Genomic DNA, 21,609 nt, shown 5'->3' on the forward strand with positions numbered 1-21,609 from the left:
CCAGAGGGACACTGCACAAGAATGTGAGTGGAGGGGGACCACCGAGAAGTGGCTCTGCATGGAGCTGCCTCTCCAGCTGCAGGGGACATCAGGGCTGTGCGCACGCTCGCGTGCGAACAGTCCCTGAGCCTCCACCGGCATGCTTCATGCCAGTGGAGGTGCGTTTCCACACGTGTGCGAAAAGGACCAATGTTACATTAAAACAGAGAGCACTTTTGAAGCTGGGGATGATTGAAAAGAGTACTAGGAGTAATCCCTGTATGTAATTGGGCACTGCTGCCGTAACAATTGCAGCTGACCAAATTTGGTTGGAAAATGTGTAGTTCTTTGTGTGGGGGGGCTACTTGTTTCTGTTCCTTCAGGTAATGGCATCTGCTCCAGGAGCCGGTTTGACTACCATTTTGAGAGGGTAGTTCTCAGTAGTAAAAATTGAGAATAAGACATTTTTGAATTGCTGCTTCAAAAAGTAACTGAAACTAGAGCAACTGTGCAAAAGAACTGTATCTGATGATACCCCACCACCATCAGAAATAATACATTTTCAGCACTAGCATGTGGAATAAATGCAACTGAAAAGACAAGTGGGGCAACTCCAAAATGACAGGGAAAGGAGGTGTGTAATGATAAGTTGTGGCAAAATGTGCATGCAGGAAAGGCTTTTAGGTTAATGCTTCCCCACCCCCTCTTGATTGGAGAAGGGAGTTACCTGTACCTTTTCCCAAATGATTTATATTTGGCATTAAATACTAAGACATGTTAATTTTTTTTTATTTTAACTGAAAAATCAAAAAGTGCCCACTGCATTCACTTGTAAATATAGTACTTCTTTTTGTACATGGAATCCTACCATTGGATAGTGGGTTTGGATTGTAAGTTAGTGCGACTGCAAACAAAAAGCCTTGAACTGAGCCCACATATGTTCCATCTACCATCTCAAGTCAAAATCTTGACCTTCCTCTAGTTATTAATGGGCTTCATGTTGATTTTCAGGTCAAACAAGCTCTAAGAGCAGGCTCCTCAATTGAAATCAACGGCTCAGTAACACATTTTGCATAATTAAAATCAGCAGACAAGTAGCAAATAAAACAAACAATCGTAGAAAAAGAAGACAATAGTAATAATGAAGAATAAGCCATTTGATATTTTTCTTAATACATGTAGAGTGAGATTAAATTCATGCAACAAATATGCAGCTAAAAATTCAAGAAACCCTAATTCCAAAAAAGGCCAGCAGATTCACTCATTTTCTGTTTAAACTATGCTCAAATGCTTAATATTGCTTAGGCTTTTAATGTGTATATTTTTGTTCAACAAAAATATTTTGGAAAACCAACTGGTCACTGTTTTGAAATCAAAAGGTTTAGGACTGTAATGTGTGATTTTATTATGAAAACTGCATTCATTATAACAGAAAAATGTGTTGTAAATTGCCCCATAATACCAACACTGCACAACTATATCCACTAAAAAGAATACTAAAAAGAGCCCTTAGGGGATGGGGCGGTATAAAAGTGTAAACAATAAATAAATAAATAAATAAATAAATAAATACTCCTTTTGATTTGAGAGAGGCTATGGCTCAATAGAGGACCATGTGCCTTGACTACAGCTGGTCCCACCTGTAATCCCTTGGTATCTTCAGTTCAAAGAATCACTATGGCCAATCAGAATAGATGATACTAGATAAACCCACTATCTGAATTAGATGTCAGGCAAACCTCCTAACCTCATATTACCCTTATTCTATAAGGTCTCAATATCTAAACTAATTGGGAAAAATTGTTGCTGGTCTATATTTTAAGATGTAGGTTACCAAAAATGGAGTGAGAATATCATCACTTTTACATTTGAAGATCCTTTTTACACTATTTGAACCCACAAATTCAAAACTAGCATAGTTACACAGAAAATGTGTTCAAGAAAACTACTTCCTCCAGACCAGAGACACAACATAATCATTTCCCAAAGGAAATTTATGAATCACTTGTAATCAACAGAGACATCATTTGGCAGGCAATTATTTCTTTCAAGAGAGGTTGTGCACAGCCAGAACATTTTAAAACTCACCGCTGTTAAACATGGTTGGTCTTTCAGAACTTGCTCGCTTGCAAAAAATATCTCTTTGTTCTTTTTTTCCAACATGAGAAAAAAAATTGAATACAACAATCTTTTGAAACAAAAAGACTGAGCTTAACATGGAAAAATGCTTCTTTCTGAAATCACTGGTCCCCATTCTCTTTGAGAACAGGATAATCTTTTCAAACATTAAAAAAATGAATGGCTTCATCAGTTTGTGTGTTTGCTTTCAAACCAAAAAACACAGATTTTTTTCAGTACAAGAAACAGCAGTGAGGATGCTGGCACTGGAGGGAAACTATCACAGAAACAGATGGTGCGGCAAAGGATCAGTTGTGTACCTTACATTATTGTTTCTGCTTGTTTGTTATGAGTTTTATTATACTGTTTACAGTTATTTACTTTTACCTTTCCAAACCACCTTCAATATATCTTTTATAGGGGAAGATGCACAGAAATCATGCAAATAAATGGTACTGGAATGCATAAGAGAACAGGCCATATCCCAAGACTTTGTTGAGATGTGAAAGTTGTACAAGAAAGCTGGACTAATTTTTCCAACAACCACATAGTCATGGAGCTGAAAAGTAATATTTTCCAATGTTTCTTCCTCTTACCATAGCGAACTACTTGCTACGTGATAATTATTGCACTGTGCTAACATATAGCCACATCAATGTGGATACACACTCAGGATTGGCACAACATTGGCTGTTAGACCCATCCACATTAGAGGAATTCCACTGAATTGGCTGGGTTTGCTCCTAAATTCCTATTAGTTTGATAGGTGCAAATAGTGCAAATAAATATACAACTTGGATTGCATGTTGTTTCTGGTTCAGCCAGCCAACTGGTTGGCTATAATAAGTTCCATTTTTCAGAATACTTTCTGCAAGCTTGGTGTTGATGTGTAAGCCTGAAAGAACACAGCGGCATCCAGATTCCCAGAGGAGTTTGTGGTGGTGACAATTAGAAAGGGGAAAAACATGTTTTTACTACAGTACCATGCTAATTTCTTCTGGACTGACTGAGTGCTGTCAAACATGGCATTCTAGACTGCCAACTTTATAAGCAAGACTCAGCACCAAATGAAAGAGCATTTAGAATGGTACAAATAATTTTCATTAGAAAGAAATTAAACACTGGTGTACCATCTATGAAGTTGGTATTTGCGTCTTACCTATAAAGTTATCCGAAGTTAAGAGTGGTGGCTTACAGATAATGCTCTCTAATTCCATGTAAATGTGTATGCATTTCAGCATGACACCACACACTGATTCAACAAGCATTAATTTATGGTCATGTTGGCAAAAACTGAGTATCAGAATTTTCAGTGACAGGCTCTTCAGCCCTTGTGGTTCAGAAAGGAGCTACAATTTTCCAGTTCAAGGAAAACTTACGTTATTCATAATGGATTTTTTTTAATACGGTCACTGAAAGAATACAAAGGATACCTTTGTATATTACTAAATTTCTGTCCAAGCAACAGTCAATGTGTGCTGATTGATTGAGGCAAATATTGGTAATGTGGAAAGGCCTTTCATTTCAAAGGAAGAGATAACCTTGCTCTGAGAAGTGCTGAATGTAGCTCCATGAGCCGAAATGGCTTTAATGATCTTCTCCTGAGAGGGATGGTTTTCAGAGCAGAAGGTGCTTCAGACAAATAATTAAAGTCAACTGGGAAGGATGAATCATAGCTGAAGCCTTTAGAAGCCAGTTACATATCAGGGCAGGGACCATAGCTCAATGACGAAGTGCATGCCTTGAATGCAGAACGTACCAGATTCCACAACCCCGCTCACCACCCCCAGTAATAGCTCAGTTAAAAGGATTTCAGGGAGTGGGGCCAAGACCAACCCCTCTCAACCATAGAGAATCACTGCACATCAGAGTGGACAATGGAGGACCAGATGAACTAATGACGTGATTTAGAAAAAAAAGCAGCTTCATACGTTCATAGAGGCCCTTGAACATTGAGTCAGGGATTCAAAATGGATCTCGAGTTACTTGTGTCAATGCCTTGTATACAGACTAGCAGGATGTTCACACATGTCAAAAACAGGTCAGTTGTCCTATAGTTCCATAATCCACGATACCATAGCTTGGGCATGCTACCAAGCTACATGTCCAACCCACTGCACTATGATTAAAATGAAGAACAGATTCTGGGTTAAAAGAGCAATTTTCAATTCCTTACCAACCTCTTGCTTTGGGAACCTTTCCAATATAACGATCACTTAACAGCATAGTTAATTTCAAACATTACTACAATTGTCAACATCCATGTTTTGATTATCAAAAGGTGAACATGTATTAAATGCAATACCTACCAAACTTAAACTGATAGGAGTGTTAGCCTTTGGAACACGATGACTATACCAAATTTCTAACAGGTCATTCAAGTCTTCTTCCTATCCAAAATAAAAAGTTTTATTTTTAAATCAGCAGCCAGATAAACATTACTCATATTCATCTTGATCCAGCAACTCTGTAGATAGTCACTTCAGTATGAACATATAATTTTGAATATACAAAAACTTTCTAATTATTGTAGTCACAGAAAGTTCCTTATTCATTGAAAAAAGGAACAGCTTCTCCATATACAAAGAAATCAATGTGTGCATCAGAGCTCACAGCCATTGTGTTTTATCAAAACATCTTTATAGATGAATATGCAAATCAACACATTTTATAAAATGAACAATATATGAAAAGAATAAATAGCTCAATTCACTTTCTACATTTAGCTGTTCACAGTGTGATTTCTTACACATTTCCACCTCCTTTAGAGTTACATTTCATGCTTTCATTTTTTCCTAACTAAACAGTTACACACACAACCAGTATTTTTATGGTATTTCTAGATTGTGTGCCAAAACAATAAAGCTTTAAAAAGATTTCAATAACGCAAACTCAACAAGTGATGTCCACATATAAAAATTCATAATTATAATAAAATACATTGTATTTTGGCCTGCAAAATAACTGAAAGATGCAATCAAACTGAAATAATGTAAAAGGTTATGATCTGAATATAATTAGCAACTCTATAAGATGATCCTTGGCAAAGCTACACTGCAGGAACTACTGGGAGATTAGTGAATTAGTCTGCTTTATATCAGCTTAATCATAAACATGAAAACTATTACATCACAAGTTGAATCCTATTTGTAGTTCCACTTGTTCAAGCAAACACTTCAGTTCATGTGAAATTTTTAATTAAGTACCAAGAAGGTAAAAAAAATGTTTAAAGGGCCACTAAATGTACAACTACTGAATGTCAAAAACCACATACATACTTATTACACATTAAAATAATCTACACATATAAGAGGCCCACAGTAGCCTACCTCATACATAAAAAATAATGCTTTCAATACTCAGAAGGGTACAATGGGATACTTTTTTAACCCTCACAGATTAAATAAACTACCCTGTTTCCCCAAATATAAGACATCACCTGAAAATAAGATGTAGTAGAGGTTTTGCTGAAGTGCGAAATAGAAGGCATCCCCCAAAAGTAAGACATAGCAAAGTTTTTGTTTGGAAGCATGCCCAATGAACAGAACACAGAAAAATAAGACATCCCCTGAAAAGAAGACGTAGAGCATATTTGGGAGCAAAAATTAATATAAGACTTATTTTTGGGGAAACACGGTATCTACCTATTAATGCAATAAACAGATTAAATAAACTATTAGTGTCAGGTTCATAGATCAACGTAGAACCTGAACATGCTTTTTTGGTCTTCCAGTTGTCAGGTCATAACCATTTCAATCTTTATTACTCCACATTTCTCTGTCACTAGTAGACAAACACTTCTACCTGCTCTGCCCCTCTCTGACACTGATGGTACAATCACAGCCTTCATTACCACTGTAACAACATCTACTGCATATACTGAACACTGAGGGAAAAAAAGAAGAATCATTGTTCGCCAATCAATCTTTATTATAGTATGTTAAAACTTCCTACTATAATTATATATCCAGTACTTATGTTCTTCTGGCCAGTAGGTTAAATGTGGCCTGTCTTTTCTTTCTATAATGTTTAAACCTGGTGAAACAATTTCTTTATTTACTCTCCTGCAGAATTTCTTGGAAAAGATGATCTCCATAAACATGGGCAACCAAGACCCCGAGCTTGCTCGAACTTTTGCTAAGCCGAGAGTCCACTCTCACTAATTTCCCACTCTAAAAGGGACAGGCTCTCACCATTTCGGATAACAATGCCACCAATTATGCTTTAATTGATATAGATATGGCTTCATGGGTCTTTTTGGACAACTGGTCAGTCCATCTGTCCACACTGTTCTTAATACAGCTCTCCCCGTCCTCAGCCAGTAGACTTAGTGATTGAAGGGCCCCTAAGGGGCCATCAACAAGGGGGACTCAAAAATGATCATTAGTATACGAGGGCAAAGAGTACAGCTTTTTAATAAAGACCTGAATCTGCCTTTTGGCCATAGGCTTCTCCCATTCCCTTTTGATCCAATCCTTGAGAAAGTCAGGAAAGAGAAACACCCTTTCCTTGTTCACCTTATACAGAAAGAACTCTTTTTTACCCTTGTGCCTAAATTTTTGCCTTGTTCTCCCCCAGGAGTACTTTTGTTACCAGCAGCCATGCTCTGAATAGACTCCAGCTATCATAAGAACATAAGAACATAAGAACTAGCCTGCTGGATCAGACCAGAGTCCATCTAGTCCAGCATTCTGCTACTCGCAGTGGCCCACCAGGTGCCTTTGGGAGCTCACATGCAGGATGTGAAAGCAATGGCCTTCTGCTGCTACTGCTCCTGAGCACCTGGTCTGCTAAGGCATTAGCAATCTGAGATCAAGGAGGATCAAGATTGGTAGCCATAGATTGACTTCTCCTCCATAAATCTGTCCAAGCCCTTTTTAAAGCTATCCAGGTTAGTGGCCATCACCACTTCCTGTGGCAGCATATTCCAAACACCAATCACACGTTGCGTGAAGAAGTGTTTCCTTTTATTAGTCCTAATTCTTCCCCCCAGCATTTTCAATGAATGCCCCCTGCTGCTCTAGTATTGTGAGAAAGAGAGAAAAATTTCTCTCTGTCAACATTTTCTACCCCATGCATAATTTTATAGACTTCAATCATATCCCCCCTCAGACGTCTCCTCTCCAAACTAAAGAGTCCCAAACGCTGCAGCCTCTCCTCATAAGGAAGGTGCTCCAACTCTTCAATCATCCTCAAGGTTCCTCCTTCTCTGCACTTTTTCTATCTCTTTCTCGATATCCTTGGAGATGTGGCTTACTCAGAACTGAACACACAGTACTCCAAGCGCGGTCGCACTAATGGGTTTATATATAAGGGCATGACAATCTTTGCAGTTTTCTTATTCTCAATTCCTTTCCTAATTATCCCCAGCATAGAGTTTGCCTTTCAATCACCGCTGTTATGCATTGAGTTGACATTCCCATGGAACTATCAACTAAGACTAAATCCCTTTCCTGGTCCGTGACTGCTCCCCCTGACCCCTGTAGCGTGTATGTGAAGTTTGGCTTTTTTGCCCCTACGCAGCATCACTCTTACATTTCGCTACATTGAACTGCATTTGCCATTTCTTAGCCCACTCACCCACTTTGCTCAAGCGTCCGCTTGGAGCTCTTCGCAATCCTTTGTGGTTCTTACCACCCTACATAATTCTGGGTATCACCTGCAAACTTGGCCACCACACTACCCACCCCTACTTCCAGGTCATCATTTATGAATAAGCAAAGAGCACTGGTCCCAAAACGGATCCTTGGGGGACACCCACTCCCTACATCTCTCCATTGTGAGAACTTCCCATTTACACCTTACCCTTTTGTTTCCTGTTCCTCAACCACAGTTTTTAATCCATAGGAGGACTTCCCCTCTTATTCCTTCATTGCTGAGTTTTCTCAACAGTCTCTGGTGAGAAACTTTGTCAAAAGCCTTTTGGAAATCCAAGTAGACAATGTCCACTGGTTCCCCCTTATCCACATGTCTGCTTACACCCTCAAAGAACTCTAGTAAGTTTGTAAGACAGGACTTGCCTCTACAAAAGCCATGCTGACTTTTCCTCAAAGCAGGTCTTGCTTTTCTACATGTTTAATAATTTTATCTTTAATGATAGATTCTACTAATTTACTACGAACAGATGTCAACCTCACTGGCCTGTAATATGCCCGCTCCCCCCTAGACCCTTTCTTAAGGATTGGTGGGACATTGGGCATCTTCCAGTCTTCAGGGATGGTGCCTGATTTCAGGGATAAGTTGCATATTAATGTGAGAACATCAGCAATTTCATGCTTGAGCTCTTTAAGAACTCTTGGACGAATGCAATCTGGGCCAGGGGATTTGGTAGCATTTAGTTTCTATCAATGGCTGCCAGAACTTCTTCCTTGTCTACCACTATCTTCGCTTGTTCCTCGGATTCACCTCCTAAGAAGCTTGGTTCAGGTGCAGGAATTTTCCCTCACCACCTCCTCTTGGGTGAAGACAGATGCAAAGAATTCATTCAGCTTCTCTGCAATCTCCCTGTCACCTTTTAGCACAAATCTTTTGTTCCTTCATTCGTCTAACGGACCTACCGCTTCCCTAGCTGAAGCTTCTTCCTTTCGCTTTTGATGCAGGTGTATCACTTGAAGAACTGTTTGTTTGCTAGTCTTGATGTTCGCGAGCCACGCGTTCCTCTATAATCCTTTTTTTGCCTCTACCCTTACAGCTAACTTGCTTCTGCTTCTTTGCCACAATTACATTTTGTGTTCTCTCTGGTATTCTTCATCAGTTAAAGTTGGACTTCCATTTTCTAAAAAGACATCTTTTTTTTCCTAATAATTACCTCAACCTCCCTTTGTTAACCATGGTGGCTTTCTTTTGGACTGGGGCTGCCTTTCCTAACCCGCTGGAACCCACATTCCAGCTGAGCTTTTTAAGACTGTGTTTTTAAATAACCTCCTCAAGCACCTTGGACATTTTGACTCTCTTGATTTCTCCCTCTTTCAAAGCTTCCTGCGCACTATCCCCTCATCTTTGAGAAATTTCCCTTTCTGAGAGGCAAATGTAACTACATTAGTAGTTTGTCACTTCTTGCATTCTGCATGCAGAGATACTGAATTCGACAGCATTGTGAATTCGCTGTTCCCTACTCGGCTCCAACAACACTGACTTCCTCGCGCACCAGGTCCTGGGTCCCACATAGAATTAGATCTGGGATCAAGACTCCCCTGGTTGGTTCTGGTACAACCACCATCTGCTCTAAGCCACAGTCATTTAGCAAGCATATCCAGAAGAATGTTCTCTCCTTGCTGCTTGACCTTGAACATGCATTTTTTCCAGTTTATGTGGGGATGGTTAAAATCGCCCATTACCCGCGACATTTTTGTTTTTGTTGGCCTCTCTAATTTCTTTTTTTTTTCCATCTCAGCGAATCCTCTTGTGCACTTTGGTCAGGGGGACGATAATATATTCCTAATGTTAAACTTTGCTTCACCCCCCCCGGTATTGATATCCCACGAGGTGCTTCTGTAGATGGAATCAGCTCCCCCTGCATTGTCTATTTTATGTGACACTATGCTCTCTTTGATGTAGAGGGCCACCCCACCCCCAATACGCCCTGTCCTATCCTTCCTGTAGAGCCTGTAACCTGGGATAACAGCATCCCACTGGTTCTCCTCATTTCCACCATGTCTCTGTGCATTGCCCATACAATATCAATGTCCTCCTTCAAAGGCGCTCTGTGCTCCAGCTCCCCCATTTTAGGTCTAATGCTTCTACTATTAGCATAAGAGACACTTGTATACTCTCCCTCTGTCCTTAACCTGGGATTTCTGTGTTTTGCCCTCTAGCACTTTTGTAGACACTATCACTTATCACATTGCTATGCTCCCTGCCAGGCTTGTATGTGGTTGATTTAGAAAAACCTGCCTCTCTGTGTTAATCTCTGCATCCCCATGGACTCTGTATTCAGAACCGAAGTCCACCCTCAGCTCCTGTCGGCTTTCCCCAAGGATCCAGCTTTAAAAGCTGTTCTGCCACCTTTTTTAAGCGCGTTGAGCGCCAGCAGCCTGGATTTCCTCTTTGGTTAAGATGAAGCCCGTCCCGCGCTTTTGGCATACAGGCCTGCCTTATCCCAAAAGGTTCCCCAGTTCCTGACAAAAGCTGAAGAACCCTCTGCCTTTACACCACCTTCTCATCCACGCATTGAGACCCTGTATCTCCGCTTGCCTAGCTCTCCCTTGCGCCAGGTGGAACAGGTAGCATTTCGGAGAATGCCACCTTGGGGGATCCTGGATTTTTAACCTTTTTCCTAGCAGCCTACAAATTTAAGCTTCGCAGAACCTCCCGGCTACATTTCCCAATGTCATTGGTACCAATGTGGACCACAACTGCTGACTCCACCCCAGCACTGTCTATCCTGGATCCATGCTGGTTTCCTCAATATAAGAGCTGCGAAGGCATCACTGGAGTCGTTGGGGACAGTGGCATGATTGCCAGGAACATCAGTAGAAGTGGTTGCCATCTTGCCTTCTTTCTTCTGCACTGTTTTCCCCATCTTAACAGACAGCCGAGTAGCCCCTGATGCAGCTGAGCCCCTGATGCAGCCGAGTAGCCCCTGATGCAGCTGAGCTCAAGGCAGCCCTCACATGGGTCATGCCCACCTGGTCTGTGCCTCGCTGCTCAACCACAACAACAGGCACCTGCATATCCTCCTCAAAGAGGAATTCTTCATCAGTGCTCCAATGCATAGTGCGGTAGCAAAAGGAGTGTGGTTTCAAAGCATCTTCCTGGCTTTTTCCCCCCATCCACCTTGAAAAAGCAGACCTAGCTCAACTTCCCTCTATGCTCTCTAGGTTAGATCCCAGCCTAGATAAATTAGGGTCCACTTTATCAGTTCACCAGCATGGCCAATTGGCCATGCTGACAGAGGCTGATGGAATTGTAGTCTTGAACATCTGAGAGTCAAGAGGTTCTACCCCTGCTCTTAGCAGGGGTAGGAACCTGCTGACTCTCTCAGATGTTCAGGAACTACAATTCCCATCAGCCTACCAGCATGGCCAATTGGCCATGCTGACCAGAGGCTGATGGGGTGGTTCCTGTTATCGGAAACGCGATTCATTTGATGCAGTAGAAGGGCTGAGCAGAGGAGAAAAGGGAGGCGACAAGCAAAAAACTTAAGAAAATAGAAGTCAGAGAATAATTAAACCCAAGACGGGCAACTGGAATTGCTGCTTCTCTTTATGAGGCAGGAAATAAATTGAGCAAGGTTGACTTCCACAGGAAACAGGAAGTTCTGAAGTTAGTTCCTGCCTCCTTGCTGACTGGGGGCAATCACCCACAGATGTTCTCCTTGCTCAGTGGGAGAATAGACCACAAGTGCAACAAGTAAATGAACACACAATAAATGTCAATACTTAGATGAAGGCAACAAAGATATTTTGGTTATCATGTATATTTTCTATGTACAAATGCAGAAGAATGCAGGTTCAATGCCCAGCATCTCCATTTAAACAGATTAGATACTGGACACTCTGAAAGACTTCTAATTTTTGACCCTGGAGAAAAGCTGCCAGTCAGAGCAGTTAATAATCAATACATAGGGGTATTAGTCTTAATGCGTAATTTCTAAACACAGTTTTCTTAATGCTGCTGCACAAATTTAAATGTAGACATGGGGCAAAATAAATGTAGAAATTAGGACTCTAGACTATTGAAATGTTTGATTATTGGCATTTTTCCCTAAGCAAAAGCATATTTAAAGAGATAAGAGAAACATAAAATTACCTGTTCTTTAGCCAAATAATCTGCCAGGGTATTTAATAGTTTGTAGTAAATCTCAAACCATGGCAAGTAGCTGGAATGGAGAAAAAAAAGCTGCATAAATGAAATGAAATCGCTTCATTGCATTGTACTTCTGAGGCTTCTTCTAAGACACATTTTTGACTAAGAGCATTTTTAAAATGATCTTCATCTAGTCCTGCAAATATTTTGGACCACAGTACAAATAAATCTTAGATAGCAATGCTACAAAATAACTCTTTCCCTCACACTTTGAAGAGTAACTGCAAGTCACTACAAACAATACTGAATGAGAAACAACACTGGAATGACCCACTGTATTACATTATTTTATATGAATATGACAGCGTTTAGTCACAGATTGCTTTGTTTGGACAGAGTCCTAAATTTTGAACTGTATGGTTCCACGCTATAAAGAATGAGATCCTGACCCAATGTTCTCCACTGACTTGCAGAGAATGGCTCCCCCCCCCCATGTATTCACGAAGATAATAAAATGATATTGATGATTACGCTTCTTAGTGATAAGAACTCTTGAGCTCAAATATTTTTCTTATTTAAAAACATCATATCTCTGTCCTCCTTCAGAAACTACAAATCATTTCAGAATTGATCAAGTTTAGGCTCATAAGCTAGAAAAGGCTGACATATGCACTAAGATGGGTTACTCTTCTTTTACAACATGAGCCTAATAATGGAAAATGAAGATGGAAAACTTAGCATGTGTAAATTCAATAGTCTAGTATTTCCTACTGAAAGGACAGGAACACAGAAAGATTACAAAGAAAAGAGTGACTGCCATTGAGATACCACAGCATGGTATAGTCTAAGCAACTTGCAGAACTTTCTTAACCTGTCTTATTAAGGTCAATTCAATAAATGGTTCTACATCAGTATTAGCCAACATTTATTTATTTTTTAATTAAAGTTAATGCCCTACCCTCCCCAGTCTAAGTCAGGCTCAGGATGACTAACATACACAATATCTACTACATCAAGCATAAAAAATGTTCCAAAAATAATAGATAAATAGATAAAAGCTGTAAAATTAAACAATTCACAAAGACGGCAACTAAAATAGATGCCCAAAGGACTCTTAGGCAGCCTACCTTATAATGATCAGCCCTGTCCCATTATACATTCAGTAGTAACTATTAAGACAGGGAAGAGGGGAGACAAAACTTGGGAAACCAGCAGGATATATCGGACCCACAGATGTCTCAACCAAAGGCCCAGCAGAATATTTCTGTCTTACAGACCCTGTGGAATTCATTGAGTTACCGCAGGGACCTCACATCAGCTGGTAAGGAGCTCCACCAGGCTGGAGCCAGGGCTAAAAAACCCTGGCTCTGGTTGAGGCCAGCTGAATGTCCTTGGGGCTGGGTTTGCTTTGCTTTGAAAACTCAGCCACCATATGGTACATTCAATCTGGTGGCTGAGTGTTCAAAGCAAAGTTACTATTATCCTCAGGACTCTAGTATATTCCAGTACTCTGAGCATATAATGTATTTGCAGGTGAACGTCTTACAATACTGTACTATTCTGCAACATATAATGACAGATAAGATTGTTTATGATTGCTCTTTAGTATTTAAACGTTGGCCATGTCAGACAGACAGATTTCTTTCCCCATTCCCAGAATGATAAGCTCAGTCAAAGTTGATATGTAACAAAAGAGAAAACAAGAAATCACATTAAAAAGGAAGCTTGCTGTGGCACACACTTCCATCTCTATCCCTTGAAAGAACATTTGATACTTCTCATTTATTAAAACCATATCACTTCAATGGGACAGGATGCCTCCACAGCCTGGACACAGAGACTAACTTCATAGACTATCAGGCTACTTACAGAAGAGTGAAAACTAAGAAGTCCAGCTACTGCAATACTGGAATGATTTTCCTCTCACAGCTGGAAGGTTCCAGCACCAGCATGCCCTAGTCTAAAACTGTTAAAACTACAAACATACTAGCTCTGGATGATTGTTTACAAATAAATGATCAGATTGAACCACAACTTTGAATTTGGAACGTAAAATGTTTACTGTAACAAAAATCACCATCCAACATGCTGAAATTTCCAGCAATTTAGCTACATATAAGGATGGTGTTAACTGTATAGTAGCTATACAGAAGCCATTTTCTAGTAACACACACTCACTTCCTTAAGCTGTGTGGGGAAAGGAAATCTGCCAGCTCCCACACACTTAAACGAGCAGTCCCCTTACATACCATCACTGTTCCCAACAACTCACGGATTCAAGACAGAGTTCATCCCAGAGTTCACAAACAGAAACATCTTTGCCTTTCCTTTGCTTCTCTCTTCTCTTAGAAATATTCTTTTGAAGTATATCAGTGACTACTGTACAGAGACTCAATACATGTGTGAGAATGAGGGAGAGGGTCACTTTAACCTCAAAATGTTAAATGCATATATGAAACTGAACTTTAGCGAAGGCGAGGAGAATTCCCTATCCTCCCTACCCCTCTTGAACTCAAAAACTGTTGTGGAGAGAAAGAGGGAGGTTTATTCTCCGCTCTCCGGGTTCCTTTAAAAAATTGGCATGTATCAAAATTATAACGGTAACATGAGGCACATCTCAATCCTAAAAATACTCTCCTGTAATTAGGCCTCACTAAATAAACTAAGACTTACCTCTGAGTAGACCTGCTTAGGATTTGTATTGTCGAAGGATTGCTCTCTTAGCTATATCCTGCTTAGGATTGCTCTCTTAGCTATACAGTGATGATGCAAAATCCCCCCAAAAAGCCAATTAGAATGCAAGTCCCTTTGTGCTGGCACTGTACAAAGTTAGAGAAACCCCTTATGAGTGCAATAATCACATCAACGCTGAACAACAAAGCCAGCTGTCTTTCCTAATTTCAGTGGTTCCAAGATTGCTTTGACAAATTTCCTGCCTGCCATGTAAAGCACAAAATCTGTAAAATAACATCTGCAAAATCAATCATGGATGTGGAAGTGTAATGCTTTTAAAATGCATTAGATCCTACCGAAAACGTGGTCCTTACCTGTCATATAAACAACAGCACCCGATATTTCATTGCTAATTAAAAACGTATTTAGCATATTCTTTTAATCCACAAAGCCACCAGGCAGGCGCTGAGGCTTTCATTCAAAGCCATCCCTCAGCTTTGTTGAACTAAGTAGTCTTCCACCTCACTTGCGCTTCCAGTCCAGTTCTGATAAGCTTTTATATTCACAAGTCAAAGGTTAAATAAAGGAAAGGAAATGTTTTCTGTCAAACAGTCAGGTAACCACTAACAGTCCTGAACTATCAGCAGGAATCTAACTTCTAGTAATCAAATAAAACTAAGGAAACCGCCTTTCCGTAGCTAAATGTCTAATGTCTAGGGGCTACTTTTCTGTCTGGAAAATTGACACAAAATGTGTAAAATTGAAACATTCTGCTTCGGAGGGATTTGCCCAAAGGAAGAGGGGAGGGGAGAAAACTTCAAGCCCAGTCTGAGATGAAGAACTACAAAGGCTTCCCAAATAAACCTGTCTACCTTATTAGAACGTTTCATTTAGAAATCTAGGTGACAATTTTACAGTCATAAAATTTCATTAATCAAATCTGAGGCTGAGCATTTTAATGATGCCCCTTTGCATTTCTCAAGATACATAAGGTCAGCTAGAGACATAGACAGGAGTTTAACTAAATGAACCCGCATCAAAAGGATTTCCAGGCTTTCTATTAAAGCCATTTAAGGAGATTTATACGCTGGTTTTGCATATGAGAGAATATTACAAAAAACGGATCCCTTAAAATTATACCATTCTTAAGCATGAGACATCAAAGATCATGGGACTTTTCAGGCATGTATCATCTTTTTTTTAAGGAAAAAATTTTAATAGCGCAGCACGCACAGAAAAATTTGAGTTTGAAAAAATTCAAGACATTCTTTTAGTCTAAATAATGAAATGCATATTAAACAAACGATTCTATAAAAGGTTCAGCAACAAGAATCCAGATTGTAAAGTAGAAGGAATGTTAAAAGTGCCACACTCTAAAAAGATGACATGGACTTTTTCAGCAATCACTCCCATATTATTGTGCTTATGTTGCCAATTCCCTGCTCATTTGCAATATTTTACTTTTTAGCATCTGGTCCAAGGACCAGCTAACTTCCTTGATGCCAATCTTATTTTTCTTTAAACTAAAACTGTGCCATCCTAAGAATACTTTCCTGGGAGTAAGCCCCACTGAGTAGACCTGAATAGGATTCTGAGTAAACCTGCTTAGGAATGTTCTCAAAAAGTATTAAATATACATAACAACAGAGACAGAGAAATCAAGTGACAGCCCTATATTCCCAGTAAAGTGGAGATGGAAGAAGATATGGTTTTATACCCTGCTCTTCTCTACTGTAAGGAGACTCAAAGCTGCTTACAATCACCTTCCCTTCCCCCACTTGCAACAGACACCCTGTGAGGTAGTGGGGCTGACAGTTCTGAGAGAACTGTGAATAGTCCAAGGTCACTCCGCAGACTTCATGTGGAGGAGTGTGTAAACAAACCTGGCTTTCCACTCATGTGGAGGAGCAGGATATCAAACCCAGTTCTCCAGGTTACAGCCCGCTGCTCTTAACCACTGCATCACACTGGGAGAAAGCCGATTTTACAACTGTTATCACCTTATCTCTCCAATAATAAAAGAAGATCCAGAATCACCCCAGGTTCTTAACTAAATCAGAGGGAACCAACAGAACTCCATCAGAAGTGAGGAGCCCCATTTCCTTCAGGGCTTTGGCCTTTTCAGTCGACAATACCTCCATCTTGTTGGAATTCAGTTTCAGCTTGTTTACCCTGAGTCATTCAACAAGAACAATCAGGAATGAGACTTTAGTGTCACTAGGTGATTTGGTTAAAGAAGTATAGATCTGAATATCATACAACTTATTCAGGGATGTAGGTATAGATTTTTCATGGGGGGGTTCGGGGGGTGGGCCCAAACCCCCACCTGCCCCTGGGGCATGGCCACGCCTCCCCAAGCTCCGCCCCCAGCCCCAGTGCTTATAAAAGCAGCTCTCCAAGGCCGGGGACAGCAGACTCCCCTGCCCTGCCCTCCCCTGCACCCCCACTAGCTGGGCTCCCAGCTGGCAGCCCCTTCTGCCCTACCCTCTGGGCAGAGGTGTAGCTAGGGAAAATGGAGCCCAGTGCAAAATCTGAGTTTTGTGCACCTCCCACCCTCGGGAGGCAGCTGTGATGCTGGAATCCACCCCCAAACAGCTTCACTTTCAATAGTGTTTAAACTAGAGAACCCAAATTCTCCTTAATGGAGATGCCCATTGTGTGAACAGTCAGCAAGTACGTAGGTAAGAGGGGTTCTTGGGTTCAACCCCCCTCCATTGCATAGCCGAAGCTCGGCCCCCCTGTTTGTGGGTTTTTTTGTATTTTTAGTGTTTTTTCGGTTTTTGGCCTGCCGGGGGTGCAGTTTTTAAGCTAGCAGCACCAACATTTCAGGGTTTTTTGGGAGACTCTCCTAATGATACCACCCAAGTTTGGTGAAGTTTGGTTCAGGGGGTTCAAAGCTATGGACCCTCAAAGATGTAGCCCCCATCTCGTATTAGCTCCCATTGGAAACAATTTTCAATTCCTTACCAAACTTCACAAAACCTGGACGGTATCAGTAAGAGACTCTATCAGTGATGCCTCCCAGGTTTGATGAAGTTTAGTTCAGGGGGTCCAAAGTTATAGATCCTCAAAGGTGTAGCCCTCATCTTCTATTAGCTCCCATTGGAAACAATGGGGGCACCCCTTTGGGAGTCTATAGCCTTGGACCCCCTGGACCAAACTTCACAAAACCTGGGTAGAATCATCAGGAGAGTCTCCCAAAAAACCCTGAAATTTTGGTGCTGCTAGCTTAAAAACTGCACCCCCGGCACGCCAAAAACCGAAAAAACACTAAAAATACCAAAAAACCCACAAACAGGGGGGCAGAGCTACGGCTATGCAATGGAGGGGGGTTGAACCCGAGAACCCCCCTTACCTACGGCCTTGCTGACTGTTCACACAATGGGCATTCCAGGCTAACCCTCAGAAGAAAATCCAAAAGGTGTAGATCCAAAAGTATTTAAGACCACCACAGTAACATTTTGAGAATTACTTAGGGTATGTTGAAGCGTTTGTGAGGCTCACTTGAAAATACCGTTTCCCCGAAAATAAGACATCCCCGGAAAATAAGACGTAGTAGAGGTTTTGCTGAAGTGCTAAATATAAAGTATCCCCCAAAAGTAAGATGTAGCAAAGTTTTTGTTTGGAAGCATGCCCGTCGAACAGAACACCAAAGCATGCAGCTGTGGAGTGGAAAAATAAGACATCCCCAGAAAATAAGACATAGCGCATCTTTGGGAGCAAAAATTAATATAAGACACTGTCTTATTTTCAGGGAAACATGGTAAGAAATGAACCAGCCTGAAATGGTTCATTTCATCAGAGGTGTATCACAGAGGGAAGTCTGTTACACACTGTAACAGACTTTCCCCTGTGATACACCTCTGAAGATGCCAGGCACAGATGCAGGCGAAACATTAGGAACAAGATCCACCAGACCACGGCCACATAGCCCAGAAAACCCACCAGAACCAGTGGAATCCGGCCATAAAAGCCTTTGACAATACATTGATTTTTTAAAAAATTTTGTCTATCAGAGTTTTGTGGCCTTTCAGAAAATTGTACATACTATTCGGTTACTAGTATCTATTACTAGTATCTGTCATTTCTTAGGTAGTACAGTGATTAATATTATTTGAGACTAGGGTAATGTAGTGTAGTCTACATGGCTCTACTCCTAACTAAGAGATTCCAGTTGCTACAGAATGCTGCAGGTCGATTATTACCAGGAGATAAGCAGAGCATGTATATTACACCCATTCTCCAGTTATTATATTGGCTAAAAAGGAAGCATGGAAATGTGAGGCTATAGGGCTTGCCAGGAGGAAAAACAGGAGAAATAGTGGGGGGAGGGGGATATAGGGGAAAGTGACTCATAAGTTCTCCACTGTGTAACTGGGCCATAGTTTTCCCAGGTAGAGGTTGCTGAGAGGAGATAAGTAGGAAAAGTTGAAAATAGGGGAACAGAAAAGGGTTGGTTGAATGGTGGGTGAGAAGGACAGAAGGAAGCAGAGAAAGGTGAGGATATGGGGAAATAGAGTATTCAATTTGCTTTTCATTTTTTTCCTTTGTGCAATCTTCACCACTAGTCAGCTAGTCCAAAGCCTATTAAGTGGATAAGCATTGCCTCTGTTTAAAAACCAGCAAGCAACCAACCCTATAGTGCCAGAAATATCCCTTGCATTCAAATTGTGTTTTCACCATATCATCAATAGTAAAAGATTACTATGTTCCCAACCTATACATACAGCTTCAAAAAAAATAGCTAGTCTGGTAAGTATTCAGCACTGCATTGTAAATCTGAAACTGTCATAAAGGAAGAAATAATAATGGCACTGTTCTTATTAGAGCTTGGTGAAAAATTATAGCTTGCCACTTGTTATTTGAGCAGCTACTTCTGCAAAATAACAGACCAGAACTTAAATGTTCAATTAAAGCAGGTAAATACAGTGCCATAGAGAAATCAGCCCAATGCTCCCTGTTGTCTAATACTGGAAAGAGGGGCAGACCCTTCAAAGATTATTGTTTTCCATTTCACATTGTAATTTTAGAAACAGCCTGATTAATGTTTTGACAAAATTTTGGGAGTGTTCATACAGTTTCATAAACTTGTTTCAGGAAAAGTTTTGGCCGTTGGAAATATTGGATATCCACCCCTATTTTTCCTATGGAGGAATAAATTTGGCTTTCTAGAGAGTATATTTTTAAACCAAAAGGGACCCAAAATTTCTCCCTTTCTATTGAAGTTCCTCAAGTTTTGTATAAAAGATCTAATTTTACAGACCCTTGAAGAGGATGCCTCCAGAAATCCTTGTTTCCATTATTTCCTACGGGAAAAGTACCAAAATTCCTCCAGGTCTCCTTAATCACACCCTTCATTTAACTGTTCTCAAAACTTGCAGAAATCTAGTCCTCTTTCTGTGTTACAGACCCTCAAATTAAAAACAAAATTCCCACACAAGGGACCCATCATCAGAGTGGCCCTAGCTACCTTCATCCTTTAGAGATGGGGGTGGAGGTGGGATGGGGCCAGCCTCGTAGAGTGGTGCAAGCCCTGGTGTTTTACCCGGTCTAGTCCATTATGTCTGGGGACATGGAGGAGGACTCAAATGGGGAAGAGGGCACAGAGTCCCAGATAATGCCTACAGGACCAGAGCTTGAGCCTCCTGTAGTATGTATAAGATCTGGCCAAGAGGTTCAGGCTGCAGCTTCAGTAGTCCCTGCAGGACCAGATCTAGAGGCTCCAGCAGAACAAGTAGGCTGGGAGTCACAGCCAGGCCCCAGTTCCAAGATTCCCCAGCCTCCTGACACCCAACTATTCAAGGCCCTGCCAGTTCTCTTGACCCCTTTGTCTCCAGAGCCCCAAGAACGATGCCAGAGGAAGCTGCGTGCCAGTTTGTAGGGCAAGAGACACAGGAGCAGGCTAGCAGTTCTGGGGCAAGCTCGGCTTGACAATAAGTCTTTGCAGGAGCCAGACTGAAATAACACAGCTGCATGAAGTGTTTGCACTAGTGGGTGGAATATTTGCTATAAAATGTATTGGAAGTCAGGTTGTATTGTGGCAGCAACATTGTGCTTGGAAGCTACTGTTCATCTTTCTGGTGCCTGAACCTGGTTTTGATCCTGCTTTGAGACTCTGGACTCAGCATTGTTTCATCATTCTGTACTTGATACTTTAGTTTATTACATTAAACTATTGACCCAGCTGTGAGCTGCTTCTGACTTGGTAAGGGTCTCCTTCAACTTGGTAAGGGTCTGTCTACGAAAGCCACTCACCAGCTTTCAACTGTGTCCCAGTCCAAAATGGGGCAGAGTACAGCTGGAGGGCTCAGCACCCATGGTGAGCCCTTGGTGCCATTTTAAGTAACTACGCCCCTGATCCAGAGTGCCATGTTTTGTGGGCATTCCCAAAACAAAGCAGAACAGGACACTGCAGATGGGGGGGGGGGGGGGGATTGGAAATATTCATATGCATACCCCAGAACCTGCATCCAACTGTACAGGTCCAAAGACTTAAACACACTTAAAACAGGAGTTGGCAATGTCTGCTGATTTTCCCTACTCTAACAGCAGCCCAGTGAGTCCTTAACATTTTGTTGGTGGTGGTCTGTAGACCTCAGGAATACCACTAGAAGAAAAGGGAAGATGTGCAAAGAGAGGTGGAATAAACATAAATTACTACCTCATTGTACAAAATTTAAATTTTCAGAACTCATATTTGAATACAGACCTCTGTTTCTGAAAGCTACTCATTTCCCTCAGGATGATATTAAGTAGAGAGCCAAGGTACCTAGAACTGAGACCAGCTCAGCACATGGAACTCCTCTGCTTGGCAGAATATGACTACCAAGCGTCAGGTCTCTGAGAACATGTTCCCTTTCCCTTATCATATGAAAGACAGGTTACACAACATTTGTGTTCAGCTGCTTTTTACAAAGAACCAGACTCTCCTTTAAAGTAGTAAAATGTTTCTTTCATTTGGCTTTTAATTAAGCAGTTTATTATGGTCATGCTGTTTATGTTTTAATATCTCTTTTAGAACAAACTGATGACAAGGTAACATTCACTGTGAAAATCCACAGTTGTAATAAGATTTTTAATCACCTTGGCCTG

General features: G+C 41.0%; 1 protein-coding gene across 2 annotated transcripts in view; it reads right to left on the reverse strand.

Annotated features, from left to right (window-relative positions):
* Positions 1-21,609, reverse strand: part of DENND1B (DENN domain containing 1B) — a 228,878-nt gene that overhangs the window by 111,205 nt on the left and 96,064 nt on the right. For both annotated transcript variants that reach the window (XM_048496683.1, XM_048496684.1), the window contains exons 6-7: positions 11,848-11,917; positions 4,407-4,487 (exon numbers count right to left, since the gene is read on the reverse strand). In XM_048496683.1, the coding sequence (XP_048352640.1) occupies positions 4,407-4,487; positions 11,848-11,917 (151 nt within the window). The remainder of the gene's footprint in view (positions 1-4,406; positions 4,488-11,847; positions 11,918-21,609) is intronic.

Source organism: Sphaerodactylus townsendi, linkage group LG05, assembly GCF_021028975.2.
Source record: "Sphaerodactylus townsendi isolate TG3544 linkage group LG05, MPM_Stown_v2.3, whole genome shotgun sequence".
NCBI lineage: Eukaryota > Metazoa > Chordata > Lepidosauria > Squamata > Sphaerodactylidae > Sphaerodactylus > Sphaerodactylus townsendi.